Genomic DNA, 22,165 nt, shown 5'->3' with positions numbered 1-22,165 from the left:
AGAGCACAGTGAGACAAAAACAGACAAACAAACGAACAAAAAAACAACCCACAAATCCTGGCAACTGCTTAGTTTAACTCGTTAACATTTTGACCCCACATGAACGCAAAAGGGTGGTGCTACATTCAATGGCCACTTTATTAGAAGATTAGTACACATATTGATCCATACTGATATGATAGCATTACACATTTGCTCCACATGCATCTCCACAAAGGTGCACTGCTGGATTGAGATCAGGTGACGGTGGAGGCCATGCCAGTACAGTGAGCCGGCTCATTGACATGGTGATGTTTTCTCGCTGGACCATTTTTTTTCAATCTTCTGTTGTCCAATGTTGGTGAGCCCATGACAATTATAGCCTCAGTTTCCTGTTTCCTTAGTTCCCTCCCAGTGTGGTCTTCTGCTGCTGTAGCCCATTTGCTCCCAGCATCACAATGTTCTTTTATGCTATTCAAGTTACTGTTTCCTTCCTCTAATCTCATCAAAAAGGCGATCTCGCTGAGAACTGACGCTCACTGTACATTTCCTCCGTTTCATTCCGTGAATCCTAAAGATGGTTGCTGCCCTGTGATTGATTAACGAGCTGTTGAAAAGGTGTACCTAATAAAGTGTCCGGCGAGTGTATATGTCTGGTTTGATGTATTAACGTGCTCGGTTTTACTGTTAGAGTGGCGTGTGGCATGTTAAACACGCGGGAGCGTCTCACTGTACCAGCCCAGGTGGCAGCAGCAGCATGGCCGGCAGACGGACACACAGGCAGGCAGACAGACAGACAGACAGACACTGGTCATGCCATTTTCCATGTGCCTTCCTTGCTGGGGGGCGAGTTTGCGCCCCGCTAGAGGAGAGCGCAGCTATTTTGAAAGTGACCCCTCATTCAGGCAGCGACTCTGCAGCTGTCAGGAACCATGACTGAAGATGACGGATTCTGTTGTCGTGGAGGGATACGCCAGACTCAGAGACGGGAAAAAGGTTGCTTTTACTTTGTCTTAATATGCGGATATCTCCTATGCACACTTTGACCAGTGCTTTAAAACCCCCCAAAAAACTTTTCTTTTGTTTCACAGTGGAAAACCAGGTGGCTCGTGCTCCGCAAACCGTCGCCTGTAGCAGGTAAAAAAAAAACTTAAAAACTAGCTAATTTTGTTTTTAGCATTTCTCGCTCGCATTGTTGTTTTGAAATTAAATCTGACAGCGGCTACACAAATCTGCCGCGACAAGCTGGAGGAGGACAGTGAGCTGGTGTTGCACTGCTTGTGTTTTCTGTTGCGTGAGAGCTCAACAAGCCTCGGCTTCAAAGGGCCTGCGTTTGTGTTCAAGTGCCCAGGAGGCTATAGCGTCCAAGGAGGGACAAAAAGACCTAAAACCTTTAAAATAAGGCTTGCATGAGAAATTCAATACATTTGAATTTCAAAATCAACATGTGTGCAAACCATAGTTGGTATTAAAAGACGTGTGTGTGTGTGTGTGTGTGTGTGTGGTGATACTGCAACTTGTGTTGTAGATCCGATACCAAGTAAATACGGGACCAGTGTTGCTGATACTTTGAAACCTAACCTATAAAGGCAGTTTATCTAGGGGAGATTTGGTGAATTGTTGTTAATTTGTAAATTCTGAACACTAAATCAATGATTTTAACTTTTTCCAATAAGTAATTACCAGAGCAAAACACAATTATTAGGTTTTTGTGCAGTTTCGTGCAGATAAACAGTTTTTTTTCCTTCTATTTTGCCTGTAATGTAAATGTGCCACTTTGGGGAAACTTCAGTTGTTTAAATGTGTTATGAGCTATAAATAAAATAGACGTGACTGTCAACACAAAAAAGTCAAGACGTTTTTAATAGTGGATTTTTGACATATGTATATGTTTTTTCGTTTCCAAAATAATAATAATTTATTTAACACAGTTCAGCAGGCTACATACTGAACCCAGTGGATAGAAACAAAGTATGGAGCCTATTATTGAGCTAGTATCAATCTGACACCAATACCAGAGATGATATTGATACTATCCACACTTGCCCACCTCTAGTAAAACCTATATTACACAATGGTTCTGAAAAAGAGCTGAAACATTAGCACAAGCTAAAAGAATCTCATTAAAAGCTTTTTAGTGACTCAAACGTTTAATGTGGGATTGTGTTTTAAAAAACGGGAAACTGATGCCAAAGGTGCTTTTAATCCACACACTGTCTTTTTTCCCCATGCTGTAAACTCACTCTTGAAAGCATTTCTGCACAGTTTACTTTTTCTTTTTACACAATTACATTTATAAATTATTTATTTTTACCATGTGTACTGCTTCTGCTGTACAACAGCAGGCTTTCAGATTATTTCTAAAACAACATCACACAAGCTTCAAACCTGTGGTTCTTTTTTGATCCCATCTTCAAAGCTAATGTGCTAAAGTCTGAGCCAGAGACTCGCTGTATTTTTAGATGTACCATGAATGTGAACAGTCACGCTTACCTGCGAGGCTTCGGCTCTGCGGAAATAAAATCTAGTAGTCATTATGTTTGCACACATTTTCAAATATTTTATGGAAAAGTGAGTGGATTTAGCGTGAACTTGTATTTGTACTGCATTCAGTTTTACCGCAGAAAGGTTTCTTGGGTATGTTGCGCTGCACAGCTCAACATGCTCCACAGGTTGGAGTGAGGCTGAGTGCTGCTGCTCTTCAAATCTTTGATGTCATGTTATCCCAGCTGTCTGTGCTCATGCCTCAGTTATGCGAGTGTGTGTGAAGGAGAGGGATGATACACGGACACACACAGTGTTGTTTTGTCAGTTGACACTGATTGTTTGAAAGGTGGCAACAAACAGAGGACACTACAGTAGCTACTGTGGGTCAAAATACATCCTGTTAGTAACTGTCAGTGTCATTTGGGGATTCCAGTATTGATTTTACTTTTTTTTTTTTTTTTAATAAACTGTTACATCTTAAAAAAAAGAGTAGAATTTAATAATGTTTTAATGCAGACTGTGTTCTTCTGTCTTTGTTTCGTCTCCTGCTCATTGTCTGTCCTGCAGACTGCCTCGTGTTGCTGGTTTTTAAAGACAAATCAGAGAAAGTTCACGGCAACAAGGAGAGGGCGAGCATCACCTTGGAGGAGATCTGCGGCTTGGAAGCTGGACAGTGGTATGAGGGTGTGGCTTTTACTCTGACCATCCTCTGCCTGAATCAGGCTGTTTTGCTGGGCTTTGACAGCAGGGAGGCCCTGCAGGCATGGGACGCCCGCCTGCGATATAGCCTAGGAGAAGGTGAGAAGAACCATGAGTGTTTGTTTTACTTATGTTAAACATCCAGTAAAACAGAGTTTCTTTTTCTTTCCCCTCAAAACCTTTCAAGGAATTTAAATGATGATATTTGATGTTCCTGTCCAGCTGTTCAAAATTACCCCCGTGCAATCATCTACATGCTTCTGAATCAATTTCCTAGATAAACAAATGATTTTTGTCTTTAATGAATATCTGTTATCTACTATCGTACTACGTTTGTTGTCTAAAGTGATATTTTAACTCTAAAGCTGTTTTTTTTTCATGTCTGATTACTCTTAAGAATGTCATTTAGTCAAGCACTGACTCTCTTTAGTGTGCATATTGTTTACTGTGTGGACTTGTTATATAAGTTACATGCATCATGAAGCAATAGGAGCTATTAATAGCAACGAACTGTTCAGCAGGTGGCAGCTGAATTTTACATCAGCATTAATGACAGTGCTGGGGGACCTGATTGTGTGGAAGAGGCTTAAGACAAATTACATTGCAGTTGTTCCTTCCAGTTTGTCGTCTGTTTTGTGTTAAAGTATATGTGTGCATGCTTGGACAGATGCACTTGTGTCTGTTCAGGCTTGCATTGAGAGTTGGATAAGTGTGTGTGTGTGTGTCCTAATGTCACTGAGTGGAGTGCATCCAAGCTGGCAGAAATGTCACCTGCCAGCTGCTGGGCTGAGGGCCACCATGCACAGAGCTTTTGTTGTCTTACGTGAGACTGTATGAATCCTTTTTAACCTGAGCGATGATGTGCCGCACCTGGCCAACATGCCCTCGTCGCCACCTCCGTTAATCAATCTCCCTGGCCAAGTTTGTTCAAATCCGCGAAAGTTTTTAGTTTAGTGTTGTTGAGGAAGATCCACAAGATCCACACTTGCTGTGTGTGAAATTTAGCAAAGTCAAAGGCAGAAACGCCAGTGAAGTGTTGTGATTCGCTCTAATTTTATACCCGACTTTCCCCTTTTTCTTATTGTCGAGACTCAGACTCATAAAACACAGATGTCTGTGACACGCTTTGATTGATTGCGCTGGGCTTTAGATCTGAGCCCGTTGTGCTCGGCTTGCTGATTTCATTCTGTCCGCAGCTGTTTCCCCTTTTTATTTGTGAATGAAATCAAATCCATGCTGAAGTAATCATCGTGTGAGGACACTGTGTTTTCTGCCCCTTGTGAAGCTTTTCTCCTGTTTTTGTCAGTATGCAAAATTACATTGACCGTTGTCTTTCCATTACTCATTAGTTCTGCAATCCTGCTCACTTTAATCACAGTGAATCCCAGTAGACTGTTTGGTGGTTTCTTTGATGGTTCATTAGGACATAGTTGTAGAGCCCTCAAAAAAATCCCTATAGAGATAAAGTGCAGCCATCGACTGTATGTAAAAGATGGATGCAGCCAATGTTGCACCCTGTTTGTGAGCTTGCAAACGGAAGATTTAGCTAGCAGCCATCTTGTATTTTTTTTTTAACAGAAGTAAATATTTTGATAAGGATTTTGAGCCTGAAGTTATCATTTAATGCAAGGTTAGCAAACTACATCCATAAACTGTATATACGGCTGCATGTGCTCATTAGTCATAAGTAACAGATTAATAAAATAATGTGATTTCACTCACAAAAACAGGAGTACTGTCTTGACTTTTAAGTACAGTTAACCATCACAACAGTGTGTGTTATTTGTTAGATAATTGCAAAAAACATCCTACAAAGAAACAAAACCACTAACGAGGTTCAGTACAATGGCTTTAATCAGCCCAAATACTATTACTGACCCAGCTGCAACATTATGCTCCAAAACACAGCATAAAACATGGGTGTAGGTTCTAGGTTGGAAAAATAAAGCTAATATAAAAGTGTCTCAAACCTGCATTGTGCCTTAAAGACACCAGATGGTCAGCTTTAGTTTAGTTTACTGGTGTAATTAATTAATTTAGTTAATTCCTTTTTAAATCTTTGTCTTACTCTCTGTCAAAATGAATGATTATCCGTAGTATGCTCATTGGCTGATGACTTATGATTGACCAGTTGTTAGCCAATGAGCAAGTAGATTTTAAAAAGCAGGATGCGTGGGGATGGGCAGATCTGACTGTGAAACTTTTTTTCTTTTTTTCTTTTTTTTTTTTTGTCAAATATTTTTATTGAAAAAAGAAAACAACACAGTACTTGCAGTTACCGAAATACAATTAACCTTTCTTCATTTTCCTAAGTAAATATACTTTTTATATATATATATATATATATATATATATATATATATATATATATATATATATACCCACACTCTAAAACAAAGACCCCCCCCACCCCAAGTCCCACACAGATCAACACAGCCATCAAACATATTACAGCGATATAACAATAACAGAAGTACATTTAAACAGGCAATACCTCTAGACTAGTAAAATAAGAAATAAAGGGTTGCCACTTGTGGAAAAATGTGGCTGTGCAACCTCTCAACGTATATTTAATTTTTTCAATTTTTAAAAAAACATGACATCTTTAGGCCACCGGGAAGTAGTAGGATACTTAATAGACTTCCAATGTAACAATATTAGACGTCTCGCTAATAGGGATGTGAAGGCTATAATATCCTTTTGTGTGGTATCAAGTGTAAGTGAGCGATCAGGAATCCCGAATACAGCAATCAGAGGACAAGGATGAAGAGTTACCCCAAGAACAGTTGACATAATACCAAAATACCCTGTTCAGAAACCTTCCAGCTCAGGACACAGAAAAAACATGTAGCTAAGGTGACAAGGAGAGCCATGGCATTTATCACATTTATTTTCCACCTCTGGATACAATTCAGAAAGTCTAGACTTAGAGAAATGCGCCCTGTGTATGACCTTAAATTGACGAGCACAGGAGGTGGAAGATCGTACCCTCGCTATAGCCTGTTCCCAAGACTCCTCATGTATTTGAATTCCTAGTTCTCCTTCCCATGTACACTTAAGCTTAACAATAGAGTGGTTACTAAAAGACAGGATCGTATCATAGAGTTTCGAAATGGTTGACTGTGAAACTCTTACTCATTGGCTAAAAACATCATTAGTCATAGTTTGTCAGTTTGTTTTCCGTGAAACCGGTGTGCATTTTCACGGAAAAACTCCATGAAATTTAAATTTTTATTCATTATGACACAAAACGAATGACTGAGCCCATAAACCCATCAGAAAGCTTTTAAAGAGGTCAAGTCAGAAAGCCATTTTCCCGTAGACTTTTTGTTTGTTTGTTTGTTTCTTTACTTGCTTGCTTGCTTTTTTTAAATACCAAGCTAGAGATCGTGAAAATGCTAATCCCTAGCCTTCAGAACAGGACTCTAGAAAACCAGTCGACGATGTTATATTAGCTACGTTTTATGCCATCTATGCCTGCCACTTAAAGTGGCCACACTTTAAACAATGGAAAATAGAATTGGAAAAATATATTCAGGGTATATCAGTTTATGAAAACAATTATCTCTACAGAAAAAGTGTTTATGCAACCTACCTGGCTCTGAACAGTTCTACTCTAAACTTGAATATTTTAAGCATGGTTGCTGTGTGGATTGAATTACTTCTGGACACTTAAGGTATTGCAGGGTTTCTGTGTTAGCTTTATTTTTCAGCCTCATACCAAAGTGAGGCTAAAACTCTTACAAAATACCTACACTTCATTATACCAGAGGATCTTTTTTCCAGCTCCCTCTTGCTAATTAGCTGCTAGAAGCTAATGTTAGCGATGTGTTAGCAAGCTACTATATTTAGGTAATGTACTTGCAAACATAATTATTCATAGCTTTCTAAATGGCACATATTTCACTGCAATGCAAGTCGAACACTGATGCTTCAGATTTACTTACAAAAATATATTCACCCAGAACGGACATTTGGGTATTTGAGAGTGACAAAATAGGAGGGATTTCGCAGCTTATGAAGAAATGTGTTCAGGGTTATTTGCCTCATTTATGTTCCTCTTTACTCTTTCCACTCTTTCTACTTACTGTAAAACTCATTTACAGTTATTGGAATATGCGTTAAATTTGAGGATCTGTGTGTTTCTCAGTTCACAGATTCAGTGTTGGAGTCTTACCAGGGACCAAGTTGGAGAGCGGGCCTGCAACTCTCCATTTGTGCAACAATTTGTTGGCTCTTGCTCGGGATGTCCCTCCTGTTATTATTGGCCACTGGAACCTTCCAGACCTGCGTAGATATGGACCTGTACCAAATGGATTCGTGTTTGAAGGAGGAACAAGATGTGGCTACTGTAAGTTTATAGCTGCTTAATTATTGTCTGTTTTGTGCAACATTTGAGTGTGTTAAGCTTATGTAAATGGGTATTAAAATAATATTTTGTGCTTGGCAGAGGGTTTAGGGGATAATTAGCTATTAGGCTGCACAGTGACAAAGAAAATGTAATGCAAAATTTAATCACCGATTGTAAAGTGAGGCATCTGAAACACATAAACAGTAAAAGACATTAAACAAAAATGTAATAATATTAAAATAACAAAATTGGAAGAAAAAGAGCATCAATGTTAAACCCCAACAGTGAATTTCAAAGAAAATGTGCTTTTAAGAAAAGACAGAGAGACTCAAGTATGACTGCGTTAAACATCTCCATCCTTTCATAACATTAATATCTCTCCATCATTAGAGGCTAATGGCTCATTAAATCATGATACGTGCTGTGGTTTGTGTGTGTTTCTCTCTCTCAAAAACACAAAATAATCACCGGCTATGATTTGCGGTGATTCATGCTTATCTTTCTGCCCGTGAAAGAGAAGCTCTTTCTCAGTACAATAAATCTGACTCAAAAAATATGCTTTCTAGCCTGAGGAAATATAGCTAGGAGAGGAAGTTTGAGTCTTTGTTATTGATGATTATTTTGTCCTTGCCTTACTTTTGCAAATGTGCCTTGTGCAAAATAGAGTGGACCTAAAACCTTTTTCCTGTGACAGGAACAGTAAATAGTCTGCCGGAATAATATTTTGGTCCAGCAGTCCAGAGAAAATTAATCTTTCAGGCTGTGTTCTTTCAGGCTCTGTTGTTAAGCGTAGAACTTCTTGGATGAAAACTCATCCTGTAGCGAAATAATAACTCAACAGTTTTTAATGTTGACCATGCTGCTGTCCGTACGATTGGGCTGATGAATAATTTATCAAACGTGGGCATATGAAGAGAGCAACAAACAGTATCCTCTGCTGCGTCCTGCAAACAAATTTAACTTTTAGTACTTTGGTTTAGCGCTTTTAAAACCCCGTGGTCATCTGTTAAGCATCCGTGGACCTGATTTGGATTCCTGTGTGATGCTCAAACTTTGAATTTGCATGGAGAAGATCGCTGTAAACATCAGGATTAGTGGGTCGAGGTCAGTCACTGGGTGTGTTTTTTGCTCTCTGGTTGTACATCTGGCATCCCTCGGGCGGGCACGTTGAGGAAGATGCTCAGTGGAGTTTCATGAACCAAAAAAAGAGAGCGCCCTCAGCAACTACATTGCTGTTATCGTCACGAAAGACTGTATGGTCCTTGTTTTTCTGCTTCCTTTTTGAAAGGCTTCTTATAGAAACTTTTATCAGGCAGCTGATGGTGTGAGTTGGTCCTTCGTCTTTAGATGTTTTATTGTAATACAGAATTTTGGTTTTCTTTAGTATATATTTAGATTTTAGGAAGTGTTTTTCTGACTATGATGATTCCTGCCATGATTTCCCAATGTAGGAAGATCCTATAGTGACAGTTTTCAAATGACATCATGTCATTGCAGAAACTGCAAGCAAAGCATTAAGTATAATAAGAGTGTTACTATAGCAATGCAAATGAAACACAGTTCTAAAAACCCTTCCACCAATGGCAAATCCCACCAATCCATCAGTCTCTAAACTATGTTGTGTCAAACATAAGGCCCAGGGGCCAGAAACGGCCTGGGAAACACAAAGGAGTACATAGATTTTGGAAGCTGTGTTTTCAAAGGTTTTACAGCCTTTCCTACTGATAAAGACTGGCACCATACCATTTATTCATTCTGGCAGATGTCTTTCTTTTCATTATCTTATTAGCAGCTTGTCATTATCGAGTCCTACTGTTAAAACTACACTCCTATTTTGAGGATTAGTTGTGATAGATTTGTAGTTAAGGGTCTTTACACTGACACAAAAGAGAGTTTTTCTATTTTGGCCAAATTAAGATCAAAGTGTGCTGTATGTTGCACATGATGTGAAATGAATTTAACATCTCAGCTCAGTGGCTCTAAACTGACACTGGAAATATGTTTTGATTTGTCCATATAACCTACCAGAAATATTGTTGTCTGGTCATTACTGATGAATCAATATTAGCTATTAGATAGCTAAAAAGCAGCCACTATTGCTTTAACAAATTCATTCCCCTTTTCCTCCCCAATGGGAGCGTTACTGGCCAGTTTGGCCCAGCCTTACACAGAACGTTATATATTTAGCACATTTAGCACTGGCGTTCTTGTTATGCACTTTAATCTTGACGGAAGTAGAAGGGATGTGTGTAAAACCATTGCTAAAATGTTTCAGTGGCAGATCTTTTCTGTTTTTTACTAGTTAAAGTGCTCCAGCAGATCGTCTGTGTGGGTCTCAACTGCTCAAAACTGTCAGTTTGTTATTTTTTTATTTATTTTTGCAGGGTGCTTTGAATGTTCATAGATTAAAACAGATGATATATTGAAAGGCTAGTGCTGCATTTGTATGGAGTATCCAGTTTCTTGGAACGGTGCTTCACCCTCCAGGACTTCGAAAGCTATGAATCACACAGTTGTGTCATTAAGTAAATCACAGAGCTGTCCACACTTTGCTTTTCCAAACTGTGCTCATAGGAGCATTAAAGCAGCAGATGAGCAGATGTGAATCGTTACTTCTGATCAAAATTTCCAGAGTATAATCAGAGCAACAATATGATGCAGATATTTTAAGTTTTGTCGAAGCGTCTGGCTTTATAGTGACGTAACAAGGTACGTACACAATCATCTGATCACACGTGTTTGGTTAAATCTGAGAGGAAATTGGATTTAGATTGTTTCCAAACCCCACAACCTTTTGTTTTGTTTTTTTTGCCACATAACCCATTTTAACACTACACAGTAAAAAGCATCTGGAGTAACGATGTCACAGCAATGTGTCTGACATGCTAGGTATCAGCTTACCATAAAGTCAACACTTGAATCCACACTGCTGTCTGCTCAGCTGTGAAAATGGTAAGAAACTGAGTTGGAGTTGCTCTGCTGGTCAAACTATATATAAGTTGTCTGTTGTTCTCATTATGGTCTGTATGGTACATATGGTACACAGGCAGCTCCTTACCTTTGAGTCTGTCCATTTAGTCTGTAGGTTTAAAGTTAAAAGGGTTTTGTTCTTAAAATTGCAGTTTTATTGAGTGAAATTAGGTTTGACTTTATTATGTCTTAGTCAAGCCCTGCGACAGGCTGGCGACCTGTCCAGGGTGTACCCTGCCTCAGGCCCTAAGACAACAAGGATAGGCCCCCACAACCCTGAAAAGGATAAGTGGAAGAGAATGGATGAATGGATGTTTTAGTCGCATGCTAGAAGAGCACATATTCAGAAACTTCAACATGCCACCTTAGAGATGTCGTGTCATACATGTATTTTGGCCTTGTGGTTCTTCTTTTTTTAAATGACCCCCTTCTTTGAAGCATTATGTAATCACCCCACTTGAAGGATGTTCATTCAACTCTTTGACTTTGAACCAAATAAACAAACCACCACAGATGTGACGCAAATGCACGTTTGTTTAAAAGCCGAACATTCTGGCTTCATGAAACATGCCCCAAACAAGTTAATTTAATTATTGATCTGTTTTTTCCCAGATTAAGCACAGAGGAGGGAAAATATGGAATCACTTTGTGATTTGGATGTGTAAAACAGACACTTTTTAATATTAAAAATAGTCAGCAGTTAAAAGAGCGTTTGCAGACCTCAGCAAGCTGTTACACCTGATTGAGAGGAAGCAGCTCTCCAAGAAGAGAGCTGTCAGTCAAAAGGATTATACAACTCCTTGTTTTTCCCCAGTCAGCTGTGTCTAAGAAAAGTGCAACGTGTTAAGAGTAAAAAAGGAAAACTTAAGGGTAGATGGAAGATGTCAAAGAGTCAGAAGAAAATTGAAAATGCTCAAAAAACCCCATAAATGGGCAGAAAGAAGAATCAGTGGTTTTGTGATAAAAGTGTAAAAAATGGGATCGCCAAAGGAAAGCCAGCATTAACGCCTAATGGGAAGAAAACAAGGTTAGAGTGGGCGAACACAATTGTGCGCTGTGGATGATTTGCTAAGAGTCACGTTCAGTGATGAATCTGCATTTGCCAAAGGGGATGATGCTGGGACTTTTTATTTGGTGCCATAAAAAAGATGAAGGCCTTGAGAAATCAAGCAAAAATGGAGCAGGAGAGATGAAAGTCTTTACCTCAACAGTAAATGCACAGGTGTAGACTGCTTTACGCTTTTCTTATTGCACTGAGAGCGTGGTTTTGGTTATGATTAGGATTAGTTTTCGACATCACGATGATGACGATGCGTCTTGTTGTCACAGAAGAAAGGAAATGCAGACAGACTCATTGACACGGTCAGCACATAGTCTTAACCCAAACAGAAAATTTACAATGTCTGGAAAAAAATGTGCCATTACACAAAATTATTTAATTAGTTTGAAGTTTGTTTCATGAAGTCAGAGTTGTTCAGATAGTAAACAACAAAAGGAACAAAAAACAACACTTTATCACATCTGTGGTTTGTTTATTGCTGCAAAGTAAAAGAGTTCAGTGAACATCTTCCAAGTGTGACGACTTCATGTTCTTTGCCAGAGGTTGTACGTTTTTCCAATTTTAAGTCTAAAATTCATATCCAGTGGCATACACTCCAATAAGGCCACATTGGCTAATAATATTGTATAGCTTATCTTTAGGTCGGGCTCTGAATACTACAGCGTATGATTACAAAGCAGTGATCACAAGAATGGAGACGCTGTGACTCATGTGTAATATTTTGTACTTTGTTCAGATGTTCTTCATGTACTTGCTTTTTCCTTTGAGATGCAAGATTGTTGAAATCCTGCTTTTGATTGCTCGTGCTTCCACAGACATGTAATACCAAAGACCCCAGGTAACTCAAAGTACTCTCTGAATGACTCACATTCAAAAGCTTCAACTCGACTCATTAAAAAAAAAAAAAAAAAACAGGTCATGACGCTCTTTCTAAAGTGTTCCGGTGGCCTTTACTGCTTCATCAGTCTGATTTCTAAGCTTTGATTTTTGCTCTGTGCCTTTTTTCCTGTCCACACACTTTTGATCACGTGTAATATCGGTCAAAATTCAAAGAGTGGGCTTGCTGTGGCTGCTTTGAATTGCTTAGAAGTGTAATGGAGAGCACACAGCATGACAGGCAGCAAACTATGTTTCAGTCGTTCTTGTTTGTTCGTTGCGTTTTATTGACTCGGCAGATGAAGCATTAGAAAAACATCTGTTCAGAGCAACAAGAAAGGAAATGATTCAGTCTGTGCATAATCACCCCTGCTGTGCCCAAAACTCAGCAACATGCATCACTCTGGAGTTTTCCTTAAGGTCTGTTTGAACACGTCAGATGTGAAACTATTAAAGTGAAGAGGACCGTATGTGAACACCTGGAGGGGACAGACAGACATTGGAGCATTAAAGATACATGATGACTCTCCTGGAAACATGACATTTTTTTTTTTTTTTTTACATTTAAGAACCAATAAGCCTTCAGTAGTCTACTGGCTTATCATAAAGAAGGTCAAACGCTGCTTTACTTTTATACAGAAAAGGGGAAAAAGGAAGGCTGCATCTCAGTGTTTGTGTGCGGCGAAGGCCGAGCATTCCTGTGACATGTAATCCCTCGGCACAGTTTATCCACAGCACGGCGAGAAGTGATTTAGCTGTGCTGGGTGTCTCACTTTTGGTTAGAGCAGCTGTAGAACTGCAAGCTGCATTTGTCCTGCCTTTTGTCCACGCCACGGGCGAATGGTCATTTAAGTAATGTGTAGGTGTGCGTGTGAAATGCTTAGCGCTAAAGTGACTGTACACTTTAGCGCACTTTGCTGTACCAAAGTGTTCAGAAAAACGATTTTCTCTAAACGCGGTCAAAATGACCTCTCAGTAATTAGTGCTTTAATAGTTTTGTTACTTTATTTACTTTCTTTATTTGTTCCTGAATTTTATCGTCCTGGAATAGTTAAACTGGATAATGTTTACATGCATTTCTGAAGGTTGCAAACATGGTAGTGAAGGAAATCTGAATTTCACTTTAAAGTAATTAAAGTTTGCTAGACTTTCATCTTGAGCCGTTTGGATGACTCTGCTGCTTTCGAAATAAAAATGCCAACCTTGGCTCTCGGCGCTTGCTCATTTACACTTCCCACTTAACAAAGTTGGATTTTATAAGCTGTGTTACTTTGTATGGATGCTGTGTTTTTATCACCTCTTGGAGCAGAGACCAGAAGGGTCCATTTGAGTTGTTTTCATTCCTGCAGAGATTAATGTGAACTAAAAAGCTTTGCCACCTGTTCTTTGTTTTGCTTTGAATGTTTGTTTGGTTTTTTTTTTTTTGGATTTTTTATTTTTTATTTTTTTGGTAATCGTGCATTTAGTAGTATAACTAAAATGCAGTCACCTATCAAAACCAACGTGTATATAAATTTGTAACGTTGCAAGATGAACGTGTATGAGGTGAGACACCACTTAATCAGCTCCATCGTAAAAGCACAAAGGAGGCAATAAATCTTTAGTTTGAACAGGTTAAAACACTTGAGCAGACTTTGGTGCTGACCTTTGACCCCTGCTCACAGCCACAGCAGTGTAAGGGCAGCTTTGACATGGGTGGCTTCAGCCGCAGAATGACACAACAACACTTTGTAAAGCGCAGGCCGTTGTGCTGTCAGAGGGAGGTCAAGAGACCTCAGGAGAACGTGACCTCTCTGACCTCTCCACTATATTAAATCCTCCTTTATTACACTCTAAATTGTTGAAATAGACAAACTGGGAACCATAAAGAAGGAACTTTTTTATTATGTAATACTCTATAACTGCAGCTTTGTGAAACGCATCATGCCTCAGTTTCTTCCTGAAAAGGTTCATGTAGTGCTCGTTTACATATACTACACACTATAAATAATCTGTCTATGTCTATCTGTATCTATCTGTATCTATCTATATCTCTATATCCATCTCTATATATCTCTATCTACATCTCTATCTCTATATCTGTTTACATCTACATCTATCTATTGCAACAAATTCCACTTTTGGGCGGTATTTTATTCAGGAAATTATTTTTATATTGATATGAAAAATAAATAATTTGATGTCATAAAAAAACAATAACTAACAGATGCTCTTTGATTAATTGTTATTATTAGCAGCTGTGTTTTGTAAAATATCTGAGTGGTCCATGATTTTGGCGAGCTGTTGACTTTCCTTGTAGAACCATTGAGGAAAGTTGTGGCTTGGAGTAAAAACTTTATGTCCCACTTACGTAAAGATTATGGCCGCCATTTTTTTTTTTACATCAGAATTAAAGTTGTTCTCACTGGTCCTGGGTGAAAATTGTGTTGCTGTAATATTAATTTGCTCATATAGTAAGCTACGAAAACAGAAAGGGTCAAAAACCTCAGCTTATGGAGCGCATGTTAGCGTGTTGATGTTAGCACTTACCTCAGAGCACGTACCTAAGTAACCGTTATGAAGCTATTAGAATGACTGTCCTGGTTTAAAAGTAAAAGACAAATAGTTTTTAATTTTAAATAGTAACCAAATATATCTCAGTTCAGGACATTTTGGTGGTAGTTGAAAATTAGAAATGTTTTTTGTAAAATTGAAAAGTTTGTCTCGTTTTACTGATTTATAGCAAGAAACAGCCTGTTCTTTTTTTATTATATTGGCATCACCAATGTTGCACTATCTTTCTTGTTGATTATTAACTGTAAAATACACTTTCATAAATTAGCTTAAAACTAATGAAGTCTATTTTCAGGGGCTGGTGTTTTTCTGCTCGCATCTGCTGAGAGCGAGCAGATCAGCTTTCTATTCGACTGCATCGTCAGAGGCATCTCCCCCACCCGAGGCCCTTTTGGACTGCGGCCCATTTTGCCAGGTCAGTATCAGAGGTGTTTCATATTGCTTGGCTGAAAAGGACTGAAGTTATACGGAGGGGGAATGTTAAGATGAAGGAGTAATTGTTTTAAAGCCGCTTCTGAATCACTTCTGAGAATTCCTGCCTCAAAGACAAGACGTGGACTTCTAAGTATAAATACTAAAGTCAACATTTACCATTATAATTTTAGCTAACTCTGCTTGTGTTGCTTATAGAGATTCATCATGGCTGACATGCTCTAGCTTCCTGAAATCCACCCATTTTTGGCAGAATAAAGCCAGAGGATTTCTTTGATGATGGATACGCTTTGATCTGCCTAAATTATGTCTGGCAGCTGTGTTTTGGTTTTTTTTGTTTGTTTTTAAATGCAATTACATAAATCCCCATGAACCAATTTATCAACGTCCTAACCCCTGACTTAAGTGATGAATGTAAAGCTTTAGGTCACCTTAAACATCAGTAAGAGGATGACTATTATGCTCTGATTAGGTAACAAATTCAATTGTATTCTATGTATAGTCCAGGGTGAAGTGCTACTGGTGGGCACGTTAGAGGATGGATCTAGTTCCAGATTGCTGTCAGGTTTCAGTTTGTGAAAGATGCCAAGCACCAAAGTGTAAATGGTTCTTCTGTTCCTTTGCAATCTGCTGTGAAAATCTGACACATGTGTCAGTTGTCTTCACTAATGGCAGATCTGCCTTTTGTGATATAATATCACTATTTATTTAAAATACAGTAGTGAAAGTAGATGAAAGGAATTCATCAAAAAATGTGAAGTGAAAAAATTCTATTTTTTTCTGCATAATCCATCATATAAAATTGAATCAAATGGAAAAATCTCTTTATAAAACTTGTTTTATTAGTTTTAATCTTTTAACTTTATGCACATTGAATCAAGCAAGAATTTAATTATATGCAACAGTCTTTGACTTGAAGAAATTTATTTAACATTTAAACCTATTTTCTGCATATTCCAGCATATAAAATAAAATAAAGTATTTTTTTGTGTCTACACTCACTCTTTCAAATAGATGCAAATAAATAAAATCATAGATTCAGCAGCACTAAGTCCTGTCGCCCTTAAATCTATTTTCACCTGTTTAGCAGGAGTGGGGCCTGTGAAGGTTTGCCCAGTACCGCAGCGTTCATGTCAGTGGGGGGATCCGAGCGTCTCTGTGAATTTCACATTCCCACCGCAGCGTGCTCGGTGCTCGCTTAGATTTGAAGTTTAATTTTTCGCTGTAGAAAGAACTTTTATTCCCACGCAGAGTGAACAGCGGACGCTAATGTTTTTGTCGCTTTTTACTAAATCAAACGCAAAGTATCGTCACTACTTCTGAGTTTTAAACGCTGCTTGGCCGTACTCTCTCCTGCACTCCATATTATCCACTGTCTAAACACGTCTGTTGCTGCCACGGATGTCGCACACTTGTACGTCATTGTCATGAGACACTCTCACAAACAAAATCAGGGTTTAGTACCGTCCATCCAATCTCCCTTATTACTTTGATCTACATTTACTGCTTTTTCTTGAATTTTGATTAGAGTGAAGATTTAAGATTGGGTGGGCCTCATGGGAATTTTCTGGTTTTTAAGTGGGCTGAAACATTCTCCACGTTGGGAATGGCTGTGTAAGATTATCTCAGTAAACACGCACAACAGGTCCAGTAAGATGGAAAATAAAATATAAGTTGTAATTTAGTACAGCGTCATGATCCATGTTATATTTGTTCAAACATTAGATACAAAACAGAAAACCCCTGTAGCCATTCTTGGATATATTTTGTATTTTACATTTCCCCATATTTGGTCACTTCCTTTAAACACTTTCAAATGTTAGATTACGTGTTACTGAAGTGGTTAAACATTATTTGGTTCCCCGCTGTTTCCTGCAACACTTTTGATTTTCCACACTAGCAGTTACAAAAAAACCAAAACATTTCTCACCCAGCCTCCAACTTATTAGGAAATGTTGAGAGAGTAGCTGCAGGGCCTTGTGGATATTTTGGTTTTCACACATCTTACCGCCCAATCGCATGTTGAGCTCATATTCCTATTATTGTGATGCATAGTAGAATAAATAGTAGAGAGGATGTGGGTTGGGGTGGGGGTGGAGGGGTCAAAGTCATGGTAGCAGAGCAGCCAAAGCCTCCTAATCGCTTCGGGCATGTGTGTAACCTCATCCACAGCATTCCACTGCTGCCTCCCCCCCATCATTCTTGGTCACAGTGCTCTTGGCTCTCCCCTCCCCTTTTTCCTCATCTTTCACTTTGTCTCATCCCCCTTCGCAGTCCTTAACCGCGTCTCTCGTTCTCACTTACCTTTCACCTTACAGTCCATGTCAGAGTCTGTCTGTGTCGCATGATTAAATCTCTGTGCTAGCTGCTATTTTGATTAATTGTTGTTAATGTTCTTGGCTTATTTATCTGTCTTTCATCCTTGGATGCTCCAGTGTGTCAACCTATAGTTTTCCTGCTTTGTGTTTAGTTCCCAGCATACAAATTGTTCCTGCAGTGCTTCTGCTCCTCGTTTTGCAGACCTCTGCTCCTGAGGTCTGCAAAACGAGCCCAAATCATCACCCCTACACCACTGTCATCGACAGTTGGTATGAGGTGTTTGTGCTGATGTGCTTTGTTTGGCTTTTGGCAGACGTGCACAGCCAAACACCTCCACTTTGGTCTCATCTGTGCAAAGAAAATTGTTCCAGAAGTCTTGTTCACATGCAGCTTTGCAAACCAAACCTCGCTGCCATTCTCCTGCAATCCTTCCAAACACATCACACTTGTTGAGCCCTTTTCTAAATGTACTGTTATGAACTTTGACATTTAACATACTGAGGCCTGTAGATTCTAAGATGTAGTTTTTTTTGCAGTTTCTACAGTATTGCTTCAATATTCTGTTATACTGCCACAATAGGGGATGCTCATATTAAACATGGCCAGAATTTCAAGTAATGAGGTTAGTGTATGTGCCAGTAATCTCTGTGAGCCAAAAGCTCAGGCTTCAGACTGCTCTAAACACTGTGATGTCAGAGGATATCTCAAATGTGGTCGTATGAGCACTGAAACTCCACCCACCTGCTGTCCAGACCTTCTGTTTCTGAGTGGCAGGCAATCAGAAGAAAGTCGGCTTAAAGGGAGAGGCTATAGCTGCTTGTTTCAGGCAGAGGATGATCTGCCTGAAACAAGCAGCTATAGCTGGGGTTACAACAAGACCCTAACTTTGACTCATGCAAAGGTATGTTGTAGTCCAGTAATGTAAGCATGGAGTTCAATCAGAAACAGGAAAAATCCACAAAAATCTACAAAATACTTAAAGGAAAAATAATGGAGGAACCTCAGCCTATATGTATAAATATAAATATATGTATATGGGGAAGCCTGCTTTCTCAAGCGGCACCATTAAAGGAATGTGTGGTCAACATGTGGGGGAAAAAAAAGACTTTTTATTTTTAATTTTTTCCCAGTGTGACCTTTTTCAAACACCTTTTTAGACACTCCTGTACACTGGAGGTCAGTACTCATCACCTGGGATTTCAGACTTATGGTATATTTACCACTTTACTGATGCAGGATTCAGATGGATATAAAAAAATATATCAGCCCAGTGTTAGAACTGACCTTGATGGTCCAAGGCACATTAGATTCATGCACTGCCGCCAGCAGCAGAACGCGTACCAGCAGAGCCACGTGGCAGCACTATTAATACACCCCTCAGTGTTGCACAAATACTGCTAGGTGTTCCCCTGTGTGACCCTTTTCTCTGCCTGTCCAACAGCACGCTACACTCAGGGATCAAATAATAGCACACGTCCGCAAAGTTGTTTACTCCTTTTCACTTACACCTTGTGGCTGACACTGTTTGCTCGTTCACAGACAGTTGAGTGAGACCGTTGCAGTTTAGAGTGTCCCCTCTCATGTCTTTAGAGTAGCTGGATGTGTTTTCGCAGCTGTGCCCGTGTCACCGCCGCGGTTCAGCTGCGTCACATTTGATCCCATATCTCATTGACAGTGTCGAGATTCATCACACTTAGCACTTACACTTCATTTTTCTCTGCCCGACTTTTCATGATTGAGATCATGCTGGCTGCTATTTATAATACAGCCCTTTGTTTTTTTACAGATCCTAGTGGCAGCCAGACCACTTCAGAGGAAAAGCTGAACCTCGAGGCCCAGGAGCTAGAGAAACGACTGAGCATGCTCTCTCATGGGAGTGGCACAGGTAGAAAACACGACCAAAGTTTTTGGGTGCGCTGGCAGGTGCTTTGATTTATTGTTCCGTTAAGTGGAAGAAAAAAAGACTGAGGCACAGAGAGTGCGTCATGATTCCTTAATGTGCTTTGTTGATGAAAGCAGTGTTTTTGTTGATTAAATTCATTAAAGGTTTAATTATGTTCTGCTCGTCTTGGCAGTCTCTTTGACTTACTGCCCGTCTGCTGGGGGCGACGACCGCAGCATTTCCGGTTCTTCTGACACTTCAGACACCAGCCACTCAGACTGCAGCATTGGCAGCCGGCTGGGAATTTGGACTGAACCGGCTTCCAACCCACCTGAAAACGTCAGCCACACGGGCGCTAAAGTGCCACTGCAGATCAGCGAGAAGCTTTCCGCCAACCAGGGAGGTGGACACCGGCCTGCGGCTAAGCCGCCCCGGCAACTTCAGGAAATCGGCCGTCAGAGCTCATCAGACAGTGGCATCGCCACTGGCAGCCATTCCTCGTACACTGGCAGTTTCTCCTCCTACACAGGCAGTCTGGATATGACCCCCGGAGAGGACTTTGGTTCTTTTTTAAGCTTGCCTCCACATTTGGCTCAAGATCTCAGCCCTTGCACTTGCCCTGCTGTTCCTGGACATGACTACCAGGTGCCAACTTCACTTAGGTATGTCTATGACACTCCCAGGAGTGTTTTACAGGAAGCAGGTGGAGGTGCCAAAGACAATGAAGCCTCCGCCTCAACTAAAGACCCTCCAGCCCTTTTAGGGTTCACAGCAGAGGCAGCAAAACAGGACAAGAGCAGTGCCACAACCCCTGAGGCTCACTCAGAAGCTACTGAAAGTCAGTCAGTCAGTGAACTCTTGCAGAGCCTTTCAGTGACGAATAAGAAAACCAAGGTGGCACCCTCTAGTGACTCTTGTAATACCTGCACCTCCCTCACTTCTGTCTCCAAAACCATCGTGACCATCTGCTCTGTATGCGGTGGAGTTAAGGTAAGTGGAAACACAAGTATTCTGTTTGTTTTCTGGCAAAAGGGAATGTTGATCAGATCTGGGTTAAACAAGCGTAGCTGCTCTCATGAACCATCTGTTTTTCCATCAAACTTCAAAAAACGAAGGAAAAAAAGTCATCAGTCCTGTTCAAATGGTCTCGTGAACACGCTCCATTGTATAACCTGCTGTCACGCAGTAGCAGCTTGTGTGCACAGGCTTTATCATCAGTGTATCATCTGTTCTGTAGCCCGCTTGTCAGTGTGACCTTTGTGGTATCGTGCGGGCTGACGGTGATGCCGCGCTGCGTTTGGTGTCAGAACAACTAACAGTCCCACGGCCCATCTGTCCAACACGTTAGTGTTTCTGCACCCGGTTCAGTTTTACACTGTCACTGAATATGGCAGATTCACACCTTGTAAGTTATGAGTGACTTGCAATTTTCTATCCTTACACCTCTGCATCTGTATATCTGTGTATGCATATCTAGGTCAAAACACACAATCTTTATTTAATGCCTTTAATGCCCTTTAGGCTCACTTCAAGCTGTTTAACTCCGTGCGTGCTTCACTCGCCTGTGAGCGCCGAACTTTTTGTTTGCTGTTTTTTTTTTTTTTTTTAAATACTCAAGTACAGACTTTGGTGGTATTCTTTGTTTGAGCTTTGGCTGACTTCTTCTGTGGTGTCAGAGTTGGTGTGAATTTTTCTTTTTCAGAGTGTAGTCTTTGTAAGGGGTACAGCTGATAATTATTTATCTTAATAATGAATCTGGGGACTATTTTCACAGAAATGTTGTGCATATTATCTGGATAAAGTACTTATTATAATTCATTCAGGGCTTTCAGTTTGGCCTTTTTTGCTTTTTCAGAATTGCATGATACATGATACATGTTCTGATTGGCCAGCGATGGCTTAAGGATTAATCATTTGTTGACTTTTGGAGTAACAGGGAGTTATACACATATACAGTGCATTATCTGATGGCTTGCTGCTTTCAGGTACAAAAGTAACTAAAGGTTTTTTCTGTTCCTTATTAGTCACTTTTACTCAATACAGAGAGCTCCACCTGGTGGCAGTGCATTTATTTAAGAGTGCAAGCTGCATTTGTTTGATTGGCTAGATAAAAAAAAAAAATCAGCTCTGTATTTTCCTTTGGTCTAAAATATATAAAATATCTAAATATATAATTTTGAGTCATTTTATAGATTTTTGTTCTCAGAGGAAGCAGTGGGCTTGTGAGCCATAGCCAGGCTGTTGAAGCGTGAAGTCCCTGAGTCACTTTTGTTCTTTTCATCAGCTTTGTTGACAAAAAATAAACTAAAATGTAGGTCATTGCGAGCCTTTCCCTCATATTTCAATACTAGAGTTAAAATAAAAGTCATTTTTTCGTCAATATTTCACAGGGGACTCCATACAGCCCTTGTAGTTCTTCAGTGATACCTGCCACACCAGGTAAGGATACTCCTCTGAAGTCTTTCATGCACGCTGCGTGTGGTTTCTCTTGCATGCATAAATGGTTTTAAAGCACGCTGGGCAAAAAACATTGATGTAGCAGCCACAGCTTGCTGTT

At 39.8% G+C, this 22,165-nt stretch overlaps 1 protein-coding gene across 5 annotated transcripts in view; it reads left to right on the top strand.

The window, feature by feature from the left end:
* The first annotated feature begins 395 nt into the window (after positions 1 to 395).
* The window catches only part of LOC120720205 (protein Dok-7-like), a 40,196-nt gene continuing 18,426 nt past the window's right edge, over positions 396 to 22,165 (top strand). For 3 of the 5 annotated variants that reach the window (XM_040009838.1, XM_040009840.1, XM_040009839.1), the window contains exons 1-8: positions 396 to 975; positions 1,071 to 1,116; positions 3,034 to 3,264; positions 7,316 to 7,516; positions 15,271 to 15,390; positions 19,513 to 19,611; positions 19,802 to 20,598; positions 21,999 to 22,047. In XM_040009838.1, coding sequence (XP_039865772.1) covers positions 922 to 975; positions 1,071 to 1,116; positions 3,034 to 3,264; positions 7,316 to 7,516; positions 15,271 to 15,390; positions 19,513 to 19,611; positions 19,802 to 20,598; positions 21,999 to 22,047 — 1,597 coding nt within the window. In that variant the 5' untranslated portion in view covers positions 396 to 921. The remainder of the gene's footprint in view (positions 976 to 1,070; positions 1,117 to 3,033; positions 3,265 to 7,315; positions 7,517 to 15,270; positions 15,391 to 19,512; positions 19,612 to 19,801; positions 20,599 to 21,998; positions 22,048 to 22,165) is intronic. The other 2 variants (XM_040009837.1, XM_040009841.1) reach the window with 2 other exon arrangements.

The sequence above is a fragment of the Simochromis diagramma genome, unplaced genomic scaffold, assembly GCF_900408965.1.
Source record: "Simochromis diagramma unplaced genomic scaffold, fSimDia1.1 OVJJ01000274.1, whole genome shotgun sequence".
NCBI lineage: Eukaryota > Metazoa > Chordata > Actinopteri > Cichliformes > Cichlidae > Simochromis > Simochromis diagramma.
The sequence above is the reverse complement of the archived record's forward strand: the minus strand, read 5'-3'. Positions and strand labels throughout refer to the sequence as shown.